The 21,494-nt window shown below is 44.0% G+C and overlaps 1 protein-coding gene across 1 annotated transcript in view; it reads right to left on the reverse strand.

Moving 5' to 3' along the window:
* MGAT5 (alpha-1,6-mannosylglycoprotein 6-beta-N-acetylglucosaminyltransferase) overlaps positions 1–21,494 on the reverse strand; it is a 603,388-nt gene that overhangs the window by 282,493 nt on the left and 299,401 nt on the right. Inside the window, exon 5 of the mRNA XM_085647328.1 lies at positions 16,937–17,026. Within this exon, the coding sequence (XP_085503454.1) occupies positions 16,937–17,026 (90 nt within the window). The remainder of the gene's footprint in view (positions 1–16,936; positions 17,027–21,494) is intronic.

Raw genomic sequence — 21,494 nt, forward strand, 5'->3', positions numbered from 1 at the left:
TACAATTGCGTATCATCTGGATATGTGATGATTTGAATCCCGTAAGGTAGTACTAATTCGGCCAGGGGTTTGAGATAAATATTGAAAAGGGTAGGGCTCAATGAGGAGCCCTGGGGGACTCCGCACGTGAGTGGCAAACTTTCAGAGGTGCAGTTCCCCTTGAACACCTGAAACACTCGATCTTTCACGAAAGATTCAATCCATGTCAGGACATTGCCTGAGACTCCAACCATTCTAAGCCTGTCGAAAAAGATGTTATAGTTGACCGTATAGAATGCGGAGCTCAGGTCAAGTAATATACCCGCTACTGTCACTCTCTGATCGAGAATTTTCCTAGATTCTTCCACGGCTGCCAACAAGGCTGTCTCTGCCCCATGGTTAGGTCTAAATCCGGTCTGTGTAGTATGCATAAGGGAATGATTCTCTAGGTGCTCTGAGAGAAGTTTATTTACATATTTCTCGCAAATTTTGCTGTTAGCAGGGAGACAGGACGATAGTTACTCCTTATCTCTGGGTCAAGATTGGGCTTTTTCAAAAGGGCCCTTATCATGGCATGTTTCCATGCTGGAGATACCTGTCCGCTAGATAGTGAAAAGTTTAATACCTCTAGCAGGGCTGGAAGAATGATTTCTTCTACTTTGAGAAGTTTCTGAAGCGGATACCGGGTCTAGAGGGGAAACCGATTTGACCTGCGCAAAGAGTTGTGAAAGTTAGGCCAGATCAGGGCCGGACTGGCCGTAGCAGGCACCGAGCAATCCCCCGGTGGGCCGGACGGGTGTGGGCCAGTTTTGGGCCCCTGGGGGCCATTTTAGTTACAGGGCCATTTTTGCAACATAGCTGCAAAATTGGCCCTCTAACAAAATCGGCCAAAAACCGGCCCTGGCAAAAAGCTCGGCGGCACACCCAACCCCCGGAGGGGGGGGGGGGGGGGGGGATGGGGGTACGGGGGAGGGGGAGCTCGCCGAGCACTTTGCCAGGGCTGGTTTAGGTTCCCAGTCTGGCCCTGTGACAGATTCAGGGTAGGAAAGTCTTCTCGACGTGGGGTCGTATCACTTGGGGAATCTATTTCCTGATCCCACTTATTTGTGCTTGTGCTTTGGGGAAATGAGTTGTAGATATCTAGAATTTTTTTATTAAAAAATTCCGCGAGTTCATCACATCTAGTCTGTGCAGAGACTGACGGCAAGTCTGGCCCCGTGCACCTAGCGAGTGATTTTGTAATTTGGAATATTTCCCTAGGTGTATTCGCTGCCACTGTTATTTTCTCCTAAAAAAAAAAAACGGGCTTGAGTTTTTTTATTTCTGATTGATACATTTTGATAGCTTCTCGATATTTTTGTTTCTTTTCGTCACTATAATCCTTCCTCCAGGCTCGCTCCAATTTCTTGCATTTTTGTTTAAATTCTCTCAAATTAGGCGAGTACCATGGCGTCTGTTTCTCCTGCTGCTTATCATGAACCATTTATATGGAACCTTGGCATCCAACGAGGCACTGATCCATTGATTGTAATTCTCTGATGCTATCATGGTATTATCCTCTTTCCCTGGTTTGGTGTTTACCAAAGCCTCTGCCCAGACGTCTGGCGAGAGTTTTGCCCAGGGGCGTGCCCATTTCTTGCAGGTTTGTTTCCCTGCCGTCTGATATGGGGTATTCCAGAATATTGGCATTAGAAAGTGATCTGATCATGGGATTGGAACGGGGCTTCTTGTGCAGAGCTGTATGTCATTCGAAAAAACTGGGTCAAGGATGAGGCCCTTTTCATGTGTGGGGCTAGACACTTTTTGTAGCAATTGAATGGCCAATAAGTTATGTATGAGATCTGCTGCCTCCGCTTTGAGAGGATTTTCCAAATGTAAATTCAGATCTCCTAGTACGGTCCGATTGGGGGATATACTTGCCAATCTGGCAGCGGCGTCTGGTAATGATTTAATAAATTGTCCATAAGGACCTGGGGGGCGGTAGACCAAGATCCCTGTAAGAGTGGCGGAAAATGAGATCGCAAATGCATACTTTCACAGTCTGCTATGATCCCCGTCTCTATGCGTCCCCTCAAATAGTCTTTTAAAATAATGGCGATACCTCCTCCTTTTTTCAATTTCCTATCTTGACTTAAATGGGATTAGCGCTTGAATCACATCGGGTTCTGAATCCTTATGGAAACAGAACAGAAACAGAACTTCCGGCTGTTCTTCCCTCAATAAGATATTGATTTCCCCCACATGTTTCGGGAGGGACCTACAGTTGAGGAGGAGCATCTTTCGTTCACTCTGCCATTCTGGTGTAGAATGTGATCTTGTGATATTTGCAGGGTCAAATGAACAATGAGCACACAATGCCGGGCCATTCACAATGCTCATGGCAATAATACATATTCAAATGAAATTGTGCATAGAAATGCCATTAACCTACTAGTATATTATGTTATCCTACAACCTGTTATTATGGCAAAATGGTAAAATAATGAACTTTTACAATGTTCTGTTTTCTTCTATATTTTGTATTTGGTTGCTTTAACTCTCTTTTGGATAAAACCAGAAGAGTTTTTTCAATGGCGAGAGCTACAAATATGCTGGCTCTTCATCCATTGTTGTGCGTTATGCCATGCTTCACAGGAGTTTAAGTATGGAACACTAATACACTTTTAAACTAATGGGGGGTTATGAAATCGCTTGAATGCATCATTCTTGCATAGTACATATTCATTCAGGAAAAGAACTGATTTCGTAGGCAGCTCATTCTCACTAACAAAGTGTCCATGAAACACCAAACTAACTTTAAGCCCACCCCACATCGTGCTAAACAATAGAGGGAGCACTTGCTCTGTGTATTTTTTTTGCAGCATGTTGATGTGATTTTGCAGTTACAGATTTTTATTCCTATAACGGGTATCCAACAAAAGATTTTCAATCACAATTGTCCTTTGTTGTGGATTGCATCATTTGCATGAATATTTTACTGAGTTACATTACACAAGTGTTAACTATTCCATTCCAAGGATGGCCTACATAACAAGGCCAAAAAGTGAAGGGTGGACTCTAAATTCCTCGACTTGGCCTTAGTGTTTGCAAAGTGGGCAAGCGCGATGCACTGGAGGTCACCAGAGAGTCCCGTTCGATGGAGATGGAAAGCGGAAGTAAAAAAAAGTGGATGGAAGCAGTGGGCACCTCTCTGAAAAATGAAGAACTCTACTGCAGATCTCGGGCAAGAACTAGTAGACTTGTTTAATGGCAATCATGAACGAGTAAGGTCAGGGGCGGCTCCCCTGTTTGAGTGGAGGAGCGTCACCCCACTGAAATGCCCCCAGAGAGAAAAATAAAATGGTAATAAAGTTAATTGATTACCATTTCATTTTTCTTCACCTCATACCGAGCAGAGCATCAAGATAGGGGCAAACTGCTGCTGACTGGCAGCAGCAGAGAGGGCTGGGCACTTTCAGTTTAAAGTGCACACGTCTTTTTGGCCGGCCTTCTTGCGACGGCCAGCCACAAATGCGTACTTTAAACCTCCATAGCCAGCTGGGTTAGAGAAAGGCAAAACCTCCAGAGAGCTGTGGATCACCGTGTGAGGCCGCTCCCATCGATCCTAGCACTACTCTCATGCTGGTGAGAGCAGCACTAGGATTGGTTTGGGAGTTTGAAGCCTGCCTGCCTGGAGGAGAGAAGACCATGGAGGAGGACGCTGCACTTGCATAAAAGTGCTTTACATTTCAGGTTTTCTTTGTTGTTTTTAGGTCTCGCCTGACCCAGAGCATGCGCTGGTCTGGCGAGACTTATTAAGAGGGCTCCAAAAAGTGCTACCAGGCCAGCCTAGAGTTACAGTGTATGTGCGCGGGCGCCGCGCTTTACCGCAATTAGTTTCACTTTCGCGGCCGCACGGCCGCTTGGCACAGCCAATAGGTCTCGCTTTTGGGACCTTATAAGTATTTAGTTATGCAACTGTTGCATGGCTAAACACTTATAAGGTCCCAAAGGCGAGATCTATTGGCTATGCCAATGCTTATTTTTTATCCCACCCACCCTACCACCCTATGGACCAGCCAGCCACCACGGAGTAGGGTACACGCAAGGGCCAGATGGAATGGGGCTACGCACTGGAGTATGTGTAGACATTATAGCTTCTTACACCAGAAGTCCATAGACCTTTTGTATCCTTGATGGGGCTTTGGTCCCTCGGTGATAACTACCTCACAACTCAATTGAAGGAGTGGGGAAGCCTGGCAAGGGGTTCGATTGGGTTTATTTTTATCTCTTTTTATTTTTCTGTTACTGTTAGTTTATATTCATAATCTCGATGCATATACTGGCATTTTCTAATCTTGTCACCCCAGACTGCAGGACACTGTAAGCACCTCAGATGTATTAGACAGCTACATGGCAACGCATTGTACGACATTCACAACCATAAGGAATGATAACACGATGGCCTAGACAACTGTATGGACTTGTGAGTGCGCAGAGTATAACCTTCTAGACTATCATAATGTACACTGGGTAAATGATAAAACCTTTGTAAATCTAATAAACAAAAGCTTTAAAAAAAACAGAAAACTGCCAAGGGTGTGCTATATGCACATCAAGCCAGCGCATGCGGATATCCGTTGCTGACAGACCAGATTACAATGAGAAAAAGCTAAACTAACAATTCACTTCTTGTACAAGGCATATGCCAAGGTACACAAGTATACATCATATGTTGAAGAGAATCAATATTTATTTTCCTGTACAATTCGATGTCACTTTGTTTCAACGTGATGGATGCAGCTACTCAATCTTATATTCAAATAATAGGCCTAGAATTAATATGTATGATACCCGCCAAAGTATTGTTTATACCTCACAAGTCCTGAAACCGAACACTACAATTATTTTTAAAACCGTGCCAACTGAAGTCATTGGTGTGTATTGAAGCCAGCATGTGTGCAACAGTGCACTTTCTGCACTACAGAATGAGGGCTGTGGGGTGCACTCTTGAAATATCAACATGCTACTGCATTGTGAATATTTGTGTTGTGGCTGAGGTCATTAACAGGGGTCACTGCAAGGCTATCAAAAGGGGTCAAGCCCTTGCTCCTCACCCTTGGGCCCCCCACTCTAAATATAAAATGCATTTATATACCACAAAAGATGGCCTGGCTTGATCAGTGTAGATGAGGTAGCACAGCACGCGCCACTAGGTGCACCCATATGGTGGAGCCGTCAGGTAAGGTTAACCTCCTTAACCAGAAAACATTTTTTAGTTTAAAGTTCAGGTGTGACTTATATGAAAACTAGAGTGGGCGCTTGACCAGACACCCAAAAACTTTGCACAGTTCTTTTGCAGAGATCCCTGTTCATGACCTGTTTCTGTGTCAGCGCGAATTGTAATCCGTTGGAATTGCATGGGTAGAACACTCAGTTGAACCACCCTCAACTGCACTTTACGACCAATCGTGGTTTATGGCACGTGAGAGCTCCTTTGTCAATGTGAACGTGCGCCAACCACGTGACTGGTGCACATCTGATTAGATTGTGAGCAATGGAGGAAGAAAGCTGGAGCCCACATTGTACTGCTTTTTCTTTAGTGTTGAGGACCTGGAGTCAGACTTTAACAACACCATCACTGCCCTTAGGGTGTGTATTGTCTGCCATGAAATACACCGAAATTCATCGAAACTATGGTAGTTAAGAGTAGTGCAATCAACACAGATCTCCAAAATGCATTTTATATAATAGTAGAAGTATTTGGTTCAGAAGATAAATGATAGTTCAGCCTCTTCTATCCTAAAAGCACATCTGTGAGGACTTGTGGAAGTTGAAATGGGGACTCAAGACTGTCATTTATCGTACAAGTGGCCCCAAGTCACTCGATATGTACTTCATTGTGGCCTTATGTCATCATATTTCTTCTAGGCCGAAAGTTACTAGAGACAACTTGCAACCGTCAAAAGGTTTAAAGCGGGGTAAGCATGAGGGATCATGCAAGGCTTTATGGAGATCAGCAGAAGATTCCACAAGTAAACTTCAGATTCTGCAGAATGCTGCAGTTCGTCTTCTTACGGGCACCTCTAGATTTGCCTCGGCATCCTTGGGAAGAAAATCCCTGCACTGGCTCCCTGTGAACAGCTGTATTCAGTTCAAGGCATTGACCTTAACCTTCAAGGCACTGCACGGCTTAGGCCCAAAATTCTTAAAAGATAAACTACATTGGTACGTGCCGGGTAGAAGCCTTCGGTCCAAAGAAGCCTATCTGGCTCAAGTCCCACGCATCAGGAAGGCCCGCTGGGGAGGCAAGAGTTTCATCTACGGGGCCGCCAGGGCTTGGAATGAACTCCCCCTGTATTTGAGGACCATGACGGATCTTCTGTCATTCAGAAGAGAGCTTAAGACCTGGCTGTTCCGTAAGGATTAATTCCGGTCCTTTCACCCCGTTTTGCCCTTGGCTGAGGGCTCTCAGGATTTATTAGACAAGCGCCAGGACACCTTTGGGTAATTGTCGCGCTATATAAAACTCAATAACATAACATGACTAATTGTTGCCCAAACTGAATGGTATGTTGAACTTAAAAGGAAGAGAGAAGAGGTGTGTAGTTTCTATGGACAAAGACATTCTTGAGTCAACATAACTATTACCTATCTTCTAGAGACCTGTGCTTTAAGAGTGTCACATAATAAGTATTTGACACAAACATGCAATAGATCAAAGTGTCCAGTAAGCGAGGTATTAGTGACACGCGTGACCAGGCAATAACCACCACAGACAGCAAAGCTGTAGGTAAGTCATTTGTAATTCCTTCATTTGGTAAATCCTGAAGCTCAGACTTCTTACAACCTTTAGGTTAATAATAAAAAAATTGCATGATGGCAGAGAGAATGATGACGTGATCAGAAATGTATTGGTAGGAAGGGGTGAGTGCTCCTATTTACGTGGATAGTACGGTCGTATAGGTGGGACCTGGTGTCCTAATTGTTACTTAACATAAAAATATGTCCATGGACAATGTGGATCTGCTAACCATAACTGAGATTGCACTATATTGCTTAATCTCTTAGATTTAGGAGTGAATGCATGATGCACAGGGAGTTGTTTTACTATAGGTTCTTTCTTTTGTAAAGCAGCGGGCCTCCAAGTTGCAGCTAATTTTGACTACCTAGGCCTTTGCTTTTCTGGCGAAGGTTCTTGGTCACCTGAAGGGGGCAGTAGAATGCCCTGATGACAGTGTGGGGTGGCCCCCAGAGCTGTTAATTACAATGCCTTGATCTGAGAATCATGATAAGACAACTGTAACAGAGCATTTATTTTTGGCAGTTAAACTAATAAACCAAGAGGTTTTTAAACAGAGATGTTTTCAGGAAAATGCTTTGCTACAAAAATACAGTTTCTCTCACTTAATCATTGGTGCGTCAAAAGTCCCATATGTACAGATAATTTGATTTAGACACCAGATTGTAAAGAGTCTAAACAGGTTTGCAGCCAAAGGTCAAAGTACTAATGATCTCGCACATTTACTTCCAGGCAGAAAACCCATCTGTCCCTAGGAAATTCGACAATTTCAAGCCATTTGGCATAAAGTTCAACAGCAAACAACCTCCTTCTTGAAAAAAACACCAGCTTCCCTGACCTCTCAAGTTTAGAGATTCAAGAAGAAGGAGAAGCCCCACTACTCAGTCCAACAATAGAGACACAGGAATTGTTCTGAGAGACCGACTTCCAACATCTTATCGGTTCTAAGCAGCATTCTGCCAGTTTTTGTAAGGTCAACCAAAGAGTGACTGAACAATTTCCCTTGAAGAATCATAACAGAATTTCTGCCCATTCTCCTCCCCTACTGTGCAGTATTATACTCCATTTTATGGTTCAGATGCCTTTTTTAACTACTAAATTAAGCTCACGGAGCATTCTGCACTGTTTTTGCTAAATGGATGTAACAAAGCTGTGCATACGTTTATCACTTTACCTCTCCTTTCTTCTCCCAAAACTAAAGGTTCCTTCTGAATGAAAGCTAAACATACTTCTTATAGGCACCCTTAATTAATCTCTTTTGGGGAGAAGGTCCAATTAAAGTCTGTGGGGCCACGACAATTCATTGCGGTCAGTGTTGGGGTTTTCTTGTGATCCACCGATGTTAACACAAAAGGGCAGTACCAGAAAGGACGGCTTTTGTGGCTCCTGTGCTTTGAACAGTGTTCGGCTCATTTTGTGAAGGAATTATTACAAAAGGAGGCAGTGACAGGCCGGCAGACATCTCTATCAGTAGAGGTTTGATCAGTGGCAAGCAGCCTTCTGATAAGACCTAACAGAAGGTAGCAGAAGAACAAGAATCCTACTGTTTGGAAATACTTTGATCTCTAGGATGAAACCACATCTCCAGGAAATGGAGTAGCTGCAAAAGATTCCAATGCGCATTGAGCTGCAGATAGTTCAGTCAGAAGCAGGAGATTAAAGACAGCAGGATTTGTAACATATTTAAAAAATCCATGTTGCTCAATTATTTTTATTACTTACATGCCACACAAATTACTTCCCTATATTTTTCCCAACCTAAATACAAATAAGTAGGCTTTTGAAATGATGCATATCTTACTTGTTACTTGCTTGTAGCACAGCTCCTAATCTCTTGTCACTTGCTTAAAATGTACTTGATTGTTCAATTCTCATGTTAGATGTACGTACATCTAACAAGTTAGGCTTCTTTTGCACAAGGCACACCGAGAGCAGGCTTACACTGCATTATATTTGGCATCCCACTTGTAAAAACAGTTTGTCTCCATTGCAGTGTGCATGCTTGGCCTGGGTTGTGCCATGGCTGCTTCTCATCTCGTAATCGGTTGTACTAAGATGCCAGTCAACAGAATCTTTGCAACACATTCATGGAGCTTTTCACATTCATGTAGCCTGAAGTATGTGTCCATAGTCTATAGCAGACTTTCAGATGTATCAGATATGACAGTTAAATAGCCAAGAGGCACATGTAGCAAGGAGCCACTTGGCATTTCATCACTGCACAGAGACCTAATATGCCAACTATCCATGTCCACAAACAATAAAACATCACGGGACGCAAGCATAAAATACAGATGTCTTACCAACATCTTCTCTCCTTCAACAAAGTCCTGATATCTGTCAATTACTATATTTATCATAAGTGGCTAGATGGGTCTGGTCTCCTTAAGCTCCCTTCCTCACTATTCATATCCTTGCAGCTACATAGCGTGAGATCACATCGTATGAGAGACATGATGTGCCGGAGAGTCTCTGAAGTGTGCCAGTAAACAGTTGAAGGAAACTATCTTGTGATTGGTTCAGTACCATGGTATAGGATGTCTCTGTAGATCTGTAGATACCTCATTGAAGAAAGCTGTTTAGAGCAGGAAACTTTATATATAGGAATAGTGGGCAACATAACACTGTGCTTGAGAAATGATGGATAAAGGCATCCAGCACATACTACTATTATGATAACATCAATGTTTGAGGCCAAGCTCCAGAAAATTCCCTACAGCACCACATGGGCAAAGTTACCCCAAACAGGCAGAAGAGTCTTGCAGGCACTCATATCTGTGTATAGGCTTGCATTGCATAAAGAAATGGCAGGATATTTCATAGGAAAAACAAGCATGCATAACTATGTAGCATGGGATATTGGTCATTGCTACACCCCAGCTAAGGGTTCATTATGTGTACTGTGTTTAAGAAGCACGGTTAGAGAGATCAATGTTATATTTTTATATGTTGCCAGAAAAAGATAAAACACTAAAGGATGAGCTACCCGGTTTAAGGTATAATGCTCAGGAAGCGCACTCTTCAGTTCACGCTAAAGGCAAAAAAAACGTTTTGTTTTTCTTAATGCATCACCTTCAACTAGCTAGACCATAACTTTGATAAAGATAAGCACTCTTGCCCACAAATGACAACAGAACTTCAGCACACAGAACTGGCCTAATGCCCACCTTCTGCTTGGCTAAGGAAGTGGTCATTGATTGAGTTATACGTAATTCCTACGCCAATATAATTTTGAGTGGTCACAGCTCCCAGCTAGAAAACAAACAGATACTGACATTGCCTTTGGAGTTTGTTCTCGCCCTGCTGCTGCTCATTGACCGAGGGGTGGGCTGCGCTGCTTGTGGAGGTGCCGCCGTGGAGCTTGAGAGGCCGGGACTGCGAGGACCAGGGTGCCTTCTGATCGAATAACTTCGCACACCTGGAGACTCTTCCCGGCCCCGCCCCCACCGCCTACATTACTCCTCGCGGCCCCCGCTTCGCGGGCGCCGCTCGCAGATACTGACATTGCCATTGGAGTTTGTTCTCGCCCTGCTGCTGCTCATTGACCGAGGGGTGGGCTGCGCTGCTGGTGGAGCTGCCGTCGTGGAGCTTGAGAGGCCGGGACTGCGAGGACCAGGGTGCCTTCTGATCGAATAACTTCACACACCTGGAGACTCTTCCCGGCCCTGCCCCCCTCTTGGACCCCTCCTCTAGCATATCCATTTCGCTCTAACGCGCCAGCGGTCCGCGCCCGGGGCGAAGACCGGGCAAAGAGCGGGCCCTCTGAGGCCCTCAGAGGCACGAGGAGACCGGACCGGGGAAATCCATTATCTCTACCAACTATTGTGAGTTCTGATACAGCTTATTGCCTCGCTAAGTATGGCCGAGACTTTGACCACAAATTCACTCATAACTGTAGGAGGTACCAATAAAGGTACACTGGATGATTATTTTACTAGGGCTGTTGTGGCTATTGGGAAGGAGACTATCTTAGCTGAACGGAGGGCTGAGCGACGTCGTTCTATAGAATGCATCAAAAATAGACTACCCACGGACATTTTGCTTTCTACTACTCCTTCCGAGCCAAGTCCACTCACACTCACTCAGGAGTCATTAGCCACTGATAATGTTCCCATATTGCTCCGAGACACCCATTCTTCACCTGATAAACTTAATAATTTGCATGTTTCCATCAATCCACTTCCCTTTATTACTTCCAATAAGGAAATTGATATGATCACTGTCTCCTCTCAATCCGAGGCTAAGGCTACCAAAAAGAAGGTGGGGAGGGTGGCTGTGTCCAAAGTTCATAGACCCCCTCCTACTAAAAGAAGAAAGAGGCTAGGAACAAGATTAATCATTCTGACTTTGGCAAGGGACCAAGGCACATTTTAGACACTGTATCCATGCCAAAGTCTAGTGCACCACTTATTTTATCTACAGTGCCCCTTATGGCCACAAGCACCATTGTTCCATTGGCACCCTCCTCCTCTGATTCAAATTGTCCCCCACATTGTCCAACTAATGAAGGTTTGCACGTTGCCCCTCTTGAGAGCATTGAACAACTACTAAGGTCATTCGCTCTACCCATAATGGAAAGATTCAAAAATATCGAGCAACGCCTGGGGGATCTAGAATCGGCTATCACTGAACACGTGGGGGCACGTAAAGATCACGCACATTTAGTTTTGCTCTCCCCCGCGGTATCAGTGACATCCTCCACCCACACTAGGAAAAACGATAAGGTCATCTCTGATAGCCAATCTATGGTTACATCTCCCAATACAGCTCAACACCATCTAGTACAAAAAGATATGGGTGAAGCGTCAAAGGGAGTGTTAGAATCTACCTCAGGAAACATCCTAAATGCAAGGGGAGATACTTATTCTTCAGCTAGGGCAGTGGACCAACCGAGGCATCAAGTTGATCTACCCCCAGAAGCGGTCCCATACGTGGTAGTGCTTACGAGAGTTCCGTTATTGGAAAAGGGTAAAAAGGAAGGCTTTTTTGAGCTTAAAAATAAGACCATGCATTGGCTTACCCTAAACAGGCCCCTTCCCTTTAATGTTAATGGGGAGATACTGCATGTCCGGAGACTCCCCTGGTTGGGACGCAGAGCTAAGGATACTGAGGGGGATATAATTATTATTAACTTTAGAGACCCCAGAGCAGTTATACATATCCTTGACTATACTCCGACCAAAAGCTGCGGGTCCATTATGCCTCGCGAATTGACGTACTTCTATCCAAGACCCTCAGTCTTTCATAGGGCATATTCTAGGGCCCCGGCTAGAATGCAGTCATACCCTCCTGTATTACCTATACCCTTTGATAACCAGCACCTCACTCATGCACCTATCCCTGTGGCTCACAAAAGTGTATCTGATTGGGTCACTGTGCCTTATGGGAGCCACCGATACGGTTCCAGGAGGATTGATTTTTGGCCACCATTTACCCCCCTGGAAGTCGTAAATAGATTTGATGCCCTCTCAGGCTTTGATGATTGTGATTGACAGAGGAGATCCTTAATTAGTGGGCCTACCACTTCGGAGCACCAGGCTGTGGATACCGAGCCGATTCCCTCACCGCAGACCTTCTCCCCGCAACAATCTATTCCCTCTGGAACTGTTTCATCCTCATCTGATCTATACGTATTGCCCTATGAGTATGCTTCTGCGCCAGAAGAGGGATTTGCTACGATTAATGATCCCTGTAGCCCCTTGCCCCATGATCAAGTTAATCAAGATCTATTGACTGGCCATGTAAAAATCCTTTCTTGGAACGTGGCGGGCCTTAAGAGTAAACTGCCCATTCATGAATGGGGCTCCTTTATGGCCCTCCACGATATCTGTATGTTACAAGAAACTTGGGCACTGAAAAGTAATCAAGCCCAGGGTTTTGCTACATTTGATATCGTGGCTAGTAAGGGTGAGAGGGGTAGACCGGTAGGGGGTCTGTCTATATGGGTTGGTACGCACTTAGGAGTGACTGCATCACAAATAAGTACTAACTCGCAGGATGTTCAGTGTGTATTGCTGACTACACTAGATGGGCAAAATATCGCATTGTTTAATGTATACTCAAGGCCAGTTAGGCGGGGTTTTGTTTCAGAGGCCATTGAAACTCTGTTGACCCTTACCCACACAATGGACCCATCCACTGTGTTAATCGTGGGCGGTAATTTCAATTGTCACTTTGAGCCACTGATGGACTTGTCCATGGGTGACTCAGACGACATCGATTCATTGTGGGCGATTCCCCATCCACTGGTTCCCCGGGTCAAGGTTTGGACACCGCTAGTTTTACAACTGCAGTCATTTGTACTAACAACTTAATTTCGAGCCTGCAATGGAAGGGTGGAACCTGACAGACCGGGAAAGGTGACATTTAATCGGCATAACCAGTCTTCCATAATTGATTACATCTTTTTAGAGGCCAGGCACTGGGATAAGGCGCTTGAATTTAGAGTTATTGAAAGAACCGACAGCGACCACAATGGTATGGTACTCTCACTTAGGGTAGGGAGCTTTGGGCTTAAATGCCAAACTTTGGCTGAACACTCTGCCACCGTGCCTTTAACTATTTCAAATTGTAGACGAAGAGTTAAATGGCTAGACTTTCAGATGTCCGATGCAAAGTTAGCCGCCTTATATAAGATCATTATCCCTTATATAGAAGAAATGGGAAAAGTTGGACAACTAGGCAGGGCGTCAGATACTCATGTCAACCTGGTGGCAGCAATTAAGGATATCTTTTGTCCCGTGAGGAGGGCCAACCTTCCACGGACTTCGTCCCCACAGTGGTACAATGCTTCCTGTCGAGCCACCAGGAAGGCTCTTTTTAGAGCCTTAAAAACTAGTAATAGGGAAGCCATTAAGCTACATCGCTCTGCGTACAAGAAGGCGCTTAGTGATGCCAAAAAGGATTGGGAAGTTGCCAAGTGGGAGAATCTGGGCTCTGCACTTGGTAACAATAACTCGAAACTTTTTTGGACTATAGTAGCCTCTGGACTTAGCGGCCACAGTTTGGCCCCCGCCCCTAACATTGCCCCCTCCGTTTGGGAAAGCCACTTCTGTGCCCTTTATGGCACTTCTGAGTGTGGCGATATGGTTAACAACGTTATTGAACCCCAGCAACCCTATAGCCCTAATATACTTGAAGAACCTGCCCGGTTAACTGTTGCTAGCCAATGTCTCGTACCTGATGAATTAATCACTCTGCGTGAGGTTGAGATCGCCCTAGGAAATTTACTCCCAGGAAAAGCTCCCGGCCTGGATAAACTGCCTGGGGACCTTTTTGGGACACAACCAAAAATTTGGGCTCCTTACTTAGTCACCCTATTTAACGGGATTTTGTTGGGTGACGATTTGCCGCCTACTTGGCTAGGAGCCGAAATTGTGCCGATTCTCAAAAAGGGTTGTCCTTTAATCCCCTCAAACTACAGACCCATCAGTTTAATTGATACATCACAAAAACTGATGGGGAGGGTTATTTTGGACAGGATCCTCGGGTGGATCGAGGAAAAGGGGATTTTATCCACTCTTCAGGCAGGATTCAGGTCCGGCACCTCTACTTTAGACCAGATATTCCGCTTGCAGGGCCTGTACTGGAAAACAACTAAGGTGGAGGGTGGCAGCCTCTACCTTGTATTTGTGGACCTGCGGGCAGCTTTTGACCTGGTCCCGCATGGGAAACTTTGGAATGTCCTTGCGGAAATGGGTCTCCCGCCGTATCTGTTAGCCATTCTTATAAAATTACACCAAAACAACTTTGCTCAGGTTAGGTCCGGAAGGAACGGAGAACTCACAGAACAATTTCCAGTCTTGAAAGGAGTTCGCCAAGGGTGCGTCTTGGCCCCTACCCTTTTTAGCCTTTATATAAACGGCCTTATTGAACATCTGAATGGTGCACCCAATATCGATGCCCCTAGATTGGTTACAGGCAGAGTGCCCGCTTTGATGTTCGCGGACGACACACTTTTGTTGTCCAGAACATCATCGGGCATTCAAAATATCCTTGATGCCTTTGTAGAGTTTTGCCATCTTCGGGGGCTGGAAATCAACATAGGAAAAACAAAGTTTATGATTTTCAACCCCCCAAAACGTACCCGCCCTAATCCTGTGCTTTGTGGTGGCCCTCTGGAAAGGGTTAAAACGTTCATATATTTGGGCGTTACCCTTACTGAGAAATTTGATTGGCATAAACACATTGCTAGATCAACGCTTAGGCTTACCCAGCTAGCAGGGGGACTAACTAAAGTTTTCAAGGAATCTACATTCAGGCCGGTCTCCCCTGCACTTACAATTTATAGCCGCCAAGCAAGAATGTCAGCAGTCTATGGGGCTGAACTTTGGGGGCATATGCAGTCCCAGTCTCTTGATCTTAAAAGGGTGGAGCAGTCTTTTGTCAGAAACTTAATTGGTCTACCGCCTAGTACACCGCTGATCCCTCTTAGATTTGATCTTGAATTAACCCCTATAGAGGAGATAATAGGCGCCAGGCCAATTATGTACTGGAAGAGGCTATGGTCTGTCCCTGAATTGGCTGACTATAGAGCTGAATTCATTGAGATTTGGCCTACTCTCAGATCCAAAATGATCCCTTGGCTTAGGCATATCAGAGCACTCTGTACCCGGCTTGGTTTCCCCGGATTATGGGACACGCCGGAGATTAATTGCCCTGGGATATCTAAGAAGACACTCCTCTCCTACATTTACACGTCAAATCTTCAGACGCTGATGAGTTCATCCTCCGTGGGGAGGTTATCATCTGAGTTCCTTCTAATAAAAACAGAGCCTAGGGCCGAGGTTTTTATGGACTTAATTGAACCCCCAGCTGCCCGTAAGCTGTATGTTCAGCTGCGTTATGGCACTCTTCCTATAAGATCTTTCACTTTTAAGTGGACTAAATCAAATATTTTAGCTTGCCCTGTATGCACTTACCATACTGAGAATATCTCCCACGTTTTGTTTTTTTGTCCCGCCTATTCTGTACCTAGAAAACGCTGGTTGATTCCTATTTGTAGGATTTGGGGTTTTTTGCATTACACACATGCTTGTAGGATATTGACTAACCCTGGGCGTGACACTACACTTCGCCCACGTAGTGTACGTAGCACTGCCTGCTTCGCAGTTTTCGAAGTAGGCAAAGCAGGCAGCGCCTACGCACACGCGAGGGCGAAGCGTAGCTGCCTGCCGCCCACCACCCGCCTCCCGCCCTACTTTTAAAAGCTAAAATTAATTTGTAATAAAGCAAATTAAAGGCACTTACCTGACGCACGGCGTCTCCCGGGGCTCCCTCTTCCTGGTTTTCAATTTTCCTGACAAATGCGCATGGGCGGACGCCCGCGCATGCGCATTTCTCGCAAGAAATGCGCATGCGCGGGCGTCCGCGCATGCGCATTTGTCAGGAAAATTGAAAACCAGGAAGAGGGAGCCCCGGGAGACGCCGCGCGTCAGGTAAGTGCCTTTAATTTGCTTTATTACAAATTAATTTTATCTTTTAAAAGTAGGGTGGGTGGGTGGCGGGTGGCGCGTAGTGGGGCTACGCGAAGCGCGTAGTGTGCGTAGATTCGGGCACACTACGTGCTGCTTCACGTAGCCCCACTACGCCCACTACGCCCACCCTTAATATTGACCTATGACACCCATCCTCCCATTGTGTTTGCTGTTTCCCGTTATTTGTTGTATATGTGGCGTATTAGGCAGAAATTTTTAATTTAATTGTTTTAAATGCTTTTTTATTCTCTTTTTGTATGTATCTGTACTTTTAATGGTCGTTTGACCGAAATAAAGTTACTACAACAAATGCACTTAAAATGTATAAATACTTTCAAACATGAAAGATATTCTGAAAGTATAATTTATCAAACTAATGTTTAGAAATCATAACTCTGCAATACATGTATTATCTGAATTAGTTTCCTCTTTATCTCTCATTAAGAAATGAATAGTGTAGTTAAATATCCTAATTAGCACTATCAGATGAGTGATTAAGGAATGAATAGTCATAGAAGATAAAGTGTTTTATTTCTTCCGAGTTAGTGTCAAACTACACCAGATTGACTATGTAAGTCTGCATCTGCTAATACGTGGAGGACACATTACCTACTAGGAAATCTAAGTTCCTTTCTTGCAGCATAACACATGTACACAAATCACACAGGAAATGATTGAGCGAAAGATGAAGAATACTCACCTCACTGAGGTAAATAAAAAATGAACACGTAGATCCATCCACGCCATAGCTTGAATAGCATGCATCTGATCGCCACATATCCTTCATCCACTGAAATTGAAACATAGATGTTCTTAATGTTCAAAATATATGGTTTTTGGGTGGGGGTAAAAGAGGAAATACTCATTTCTAACATACACTTTCCCTGTATTTAATAATAAACATATCAAATTTATTTCACAAAGACACTTACACAAGTTTTAACAAAAGCAACTCCTTAAAATATGCATGCAGTATGAGCACATCAATGCCATACAAAGATACAGAAGGCATTTCATGCTGAAGGCTCCCATGCCTTAAATACATCCTGTTCCTGTATCTAATAAGGAGGGTTGGCATTGTAGTCATTCTTTAGTTTCTATGACACAGAACAAAAGGAATGGCTTTAATGAAGTCTCCCTTGCCACTTGACAATCATTAGACATAAACAAAAAGTGCAGCATACTGAGGGCAGGGAAGTCTTCAATGCAGACCACCTTTCATTTCTATGAAACCAAAAAAGAAACAATGCCTGATCCTGGTGGCACTTATGAGACGTTGTCAGGAGGGAAGGTGTTATAGGAAATTTAAAATAAAAATGAAGTAGAAAAAGTAAAAAACAGAAACATAGTGCAACAACAAACATCAGCTCAAAGCACACAGATGTAAGTAGTGAAAGAACAGTGTAGGCCCAAATCTTGTACTGACCAGAGAAAGGTGAAGAGTTCACTTGAAGACACAATGGAATAAGTAACTTGAAAGGGTTGCAGTTGAAGGCCAACTTGTGTTTTGCACGCTTGAAGGTATTTATGGATTTAGCACACAGGTTCACCATTACACACTTTGTTTTTCCAAATTGATTGTAACTTGATTAGAAGATGGGTGCAGAAAATCTAATTAGCATAAAACACAGGTACCACAAATATACATGCACTCACCAACAAAAAATATCTAAGTTTTTTAAGCATTGTTAGAAACTGCAATATTATGTATTGAATTGGGCTAAAGTCTAGGGTCACAGGTGACTTCATGTTTCTTGGGTTCAGCATGTATTAATCTGTAACTGAAGAAATTATCTACTTCTTAACTTTTGTAACCCTTGTTGTTTAACTGTGTGTAAAAGAGGATGCTAGTGATGTATCAAATTGAGACCAGCTACCTGCCTGTGTGAGGAGGGTCACTCTCCCTGATGCAACCGTTGAGAGCTGCCTTCATATTGTCAAAGAAGAGTCTGTGTTTTTAAAGGTTTTAAGTCACCCTACAACAAAGGGCAGACGGGACAGTAAGTGACAAGGTTGGGAACAAGGAACACACAAATGAAGGAGAGAGGAGTAAGAGGAATGAACAAGAGGGTGGTGAAATGGCAGAATGAGGGGATGAGCAGGTTGGGGAAGGGAGAGCTTGAAAAAGAAGAGGAGTGCAAGGTAGGAAGTGGAGGGGGTTGTGAATGTAGGGAAACAAAGAGTATAAAGAGGTGGGATCGAGCTAGCAAGAGAGAGACAGAGAGATATATATTGGGCAGACACATACATCCTAACACCCAATAGTATTAGATGAGAATGAAATGAGCTTTGGGCAGAGTCAAGATGCGACTAACAAGGTCTCAAGCAAACAGGCTGAGGGAGGCTTATCATAAAAGCCAGTGGTTGAAGGGGACAGACCCAAAGCCCATTTTAATGATATTGTGCTGTCAACCCAGACTTTGATCTGCAATGAAAAGAACCCAGTTCAAAAGCTAAACAAAAAACCTTACCTTAAAAGACAAATGCATCAATCTGCTTTTATCCAAATTACATACATAAGCATCTTAAGAAAATAAGTATCTCCATTAAAACAATAATTTAATAAATATCTGTGTCGAAGGATTTTCAAAAAGGGGGTAATACCTTTAACTAGTCATTAAAAACATCCTAACATTCATATAAGAAACTGGATTCTCTATGAAAACCATTTGGGGAGATAGACCTTCTCAAAATGCTTCAAAGATTATGGCACTTCATGGACTGCATAATGAATGTGTTATTTGTGTAACAAAGTGAACATAGGATTGTTGCAGCAGGAGGTGGAGAGGATAATTACGGTCTGGTCCTCAACATATTCGGTTAGAGTGAGGTTTTTTGCCAGTCTGGTACAGAGTCACCACAGTGACCTGAGATGGTCTGTTCTCCTGTGATGAAGGATGACTGCGTTGTATTGCTCCAAGTTTGCTGACTCAAAAAGAAAACTTGCAAGTGATAAGGAGTTTAATATGTTATATAGAGTAATTTTTATTTGTTCCAACAAATATTTTAAGACAGCAGAACCAATGAAACACTGCGTTGTTGCCTGCTGGACAATATAAACTCAATACTGTGCTAGAGAGGCAAAGTGGGGGACGCGAGCTCCAGACGTATGGCATCCAAACAATGCACAATAAGAGAATTTTTTTTAACTAAAAATAAAGTGCCAATATAGCACCTGTCCATGTGACCTTGAGATTAATGAATGTTGTTTAAAATCCATATTGAAGCATTATCTGGTTTCCCATTCAGCCATATCCCTGTGAGACCTCTTTTACAGAATGTTTTTATGAAAGTGTTAACGGGAGGCTTTCTTCTTCATCTAGCAGTTACTTACACAATCTCTATTGGCAACAATCTAAGCAATACTTGAACATTCACAATGGTTTCAGGCTGGATACTTCAAGTTTCAGTATGCTATGAGAGCATAACTTGTGGCTCATGTAACTAAGAGAAGGAATATGCTACTTACCAGTATGCATCTGTTCTTGGCATGTAGAGCTGCAGATCTACACACTGGTGTTGGGCCCGGATGTTTGCAGTTTGTTTTTACTCTTGGAAAGTCTTTGGAAGTCACGAGGTCGGTGACTCCTCCCTTAGTTCGTATTGCGCATGGGCTTCGGCTCCATCCTCAGATTGTTTTTCGCCAACAGGGAAAGATGGAGCGTAGTAATAACAGTGAAGAAACCCATGTGTGTTGTATCTAAATAAGATAGACTGGAACAGATACAGGTAGCCGGGGAGGCGGGTGGGCGTGTGTAGATCTGCAGCTCTACATGCCAAGAACAGATGCATACTGGTAAGTAGCATATTCCGTTCGAGGCATATGAGCTGCAGATTACACACTTTTGCATAGACTATATAGCAGTTCCCAACCTTAGCGGCGACCAACGGTATCTGCTGCAGTGGTTTGAAATAGTGTTTTTAGTACAGCCTGGCCCACACTAGCTTGTTGCTTGGTTTGCACATCTACACAGTAATGTTTAGTGAAAGTGTGGGGTGTTGACCATGTAGCTGCCTTGCAGATATCATCTAATGCGATGTTCCCTAGAAAAGCCATAGAAGCCCCTATCTTTCTTGTAGAGTGGGCTTTAGGGGGAACAGATAGCGTGCGTTTTGCTTTGTGGTAGCAAATCTGTATGCATTTTACAATCCACCTAGCTATCCCTGATTTAGAGATGGGGTTGCCTGTATGAGGTGGAGAGAAAGAGATAAACAATTGCTTTGTCTTCCTGAAAGGTTGTGTTCTCTGGATACAGTAAAGCAAGGCCCCTTTAACATCCAGTGTGTGTAGAGCCCTTTCTGCAACAGTTTGAGGTTGCGAGAAAAAACCGGTAATTCTACTGATTGGTTTAGATGAAAGGGTGAGATGACTTTGGGTAGGAATTTTGGGTTGGTACGTAGGACAACCTTGTTCGGGTGCATTTGGAGAAAAGGTTCTTGTATAGTAAGTGCTTGTATTTCACTGACCCTTCTAAGGGAGGTGATGGCTACAAGGAAAGCGGTTTTCCATGTGAGGAATTGCAGTTCGCATTTATGCAAGGGTTCAAAAGGCGGTCCCATTAGCCTTGTGAGCACTATATTTAAGTTCCACACAGGTGAGGGTGGCACTCTGGGGGGAATTATTCGTTTTAGGCCTTCCATGAAGGCTTTAATGGCAGGCACTCTGAAAAGTGATAGGTGCTGTCTGTTTTGTAAGTAAGCGGCAATTGCTGCGAGGTGTAGCCGAATGGATGTATACGCTAGGTTACATCTTTGTAGGTGTAGTAAGTAGCATATGATGTGCTGTATGGATGCGTCTAGAGGGTTTATTGTGTTGTTATGGCAATAAACAACAAATCTTTTCCACTTGGCAGCATAGCAGGCTCTAGTGGTAGGACGTCTAGCTTCTCTGATAACATTCATACAGTCGGGAGGAAGGTTAAGGTATCCGAATTCTAGGATTTCAGGAGCCAGATCGCAAGGTTGAGCTGAGCTGGGTCCGGGTGTGTGATCTCTCCATGGTTCTGGGTTAGGAGGCATGGCGAGAGGTGTAATTTTTGGTGTGGCACTACTGAGAGTTCCAGCAGCGTGGTGTACCATGGTTGTCTGGCCCATGTTGGAGCTACTAGAATGAGTGTGAGGGAGTGCTGTTGTAGCTTTCGCACCACTAATGGAATTAGTGGGAGAGGTGGAAAGGCATATGCAAATATGCCTGACCAGTTCATCCATATCGCATTGCCTTTGGACAATGGGTGTGGGTATCTGGCGGCGAAGCTTGG

The sequence above is a fragment of the Triturus cristatus genome, chromosome 3_2 (assembly GCF_964204655.1).
Source record: "Triturus cristatus chromosome 3_2, aTriCri1.1, whole genome shotgun sequence".
NCBI classification, from domain to species: Eukaryota; Metazoa; Chordata; class Amphibia; order Caudata; family Salamandridae; genus Triturus; species Triturus cristatus.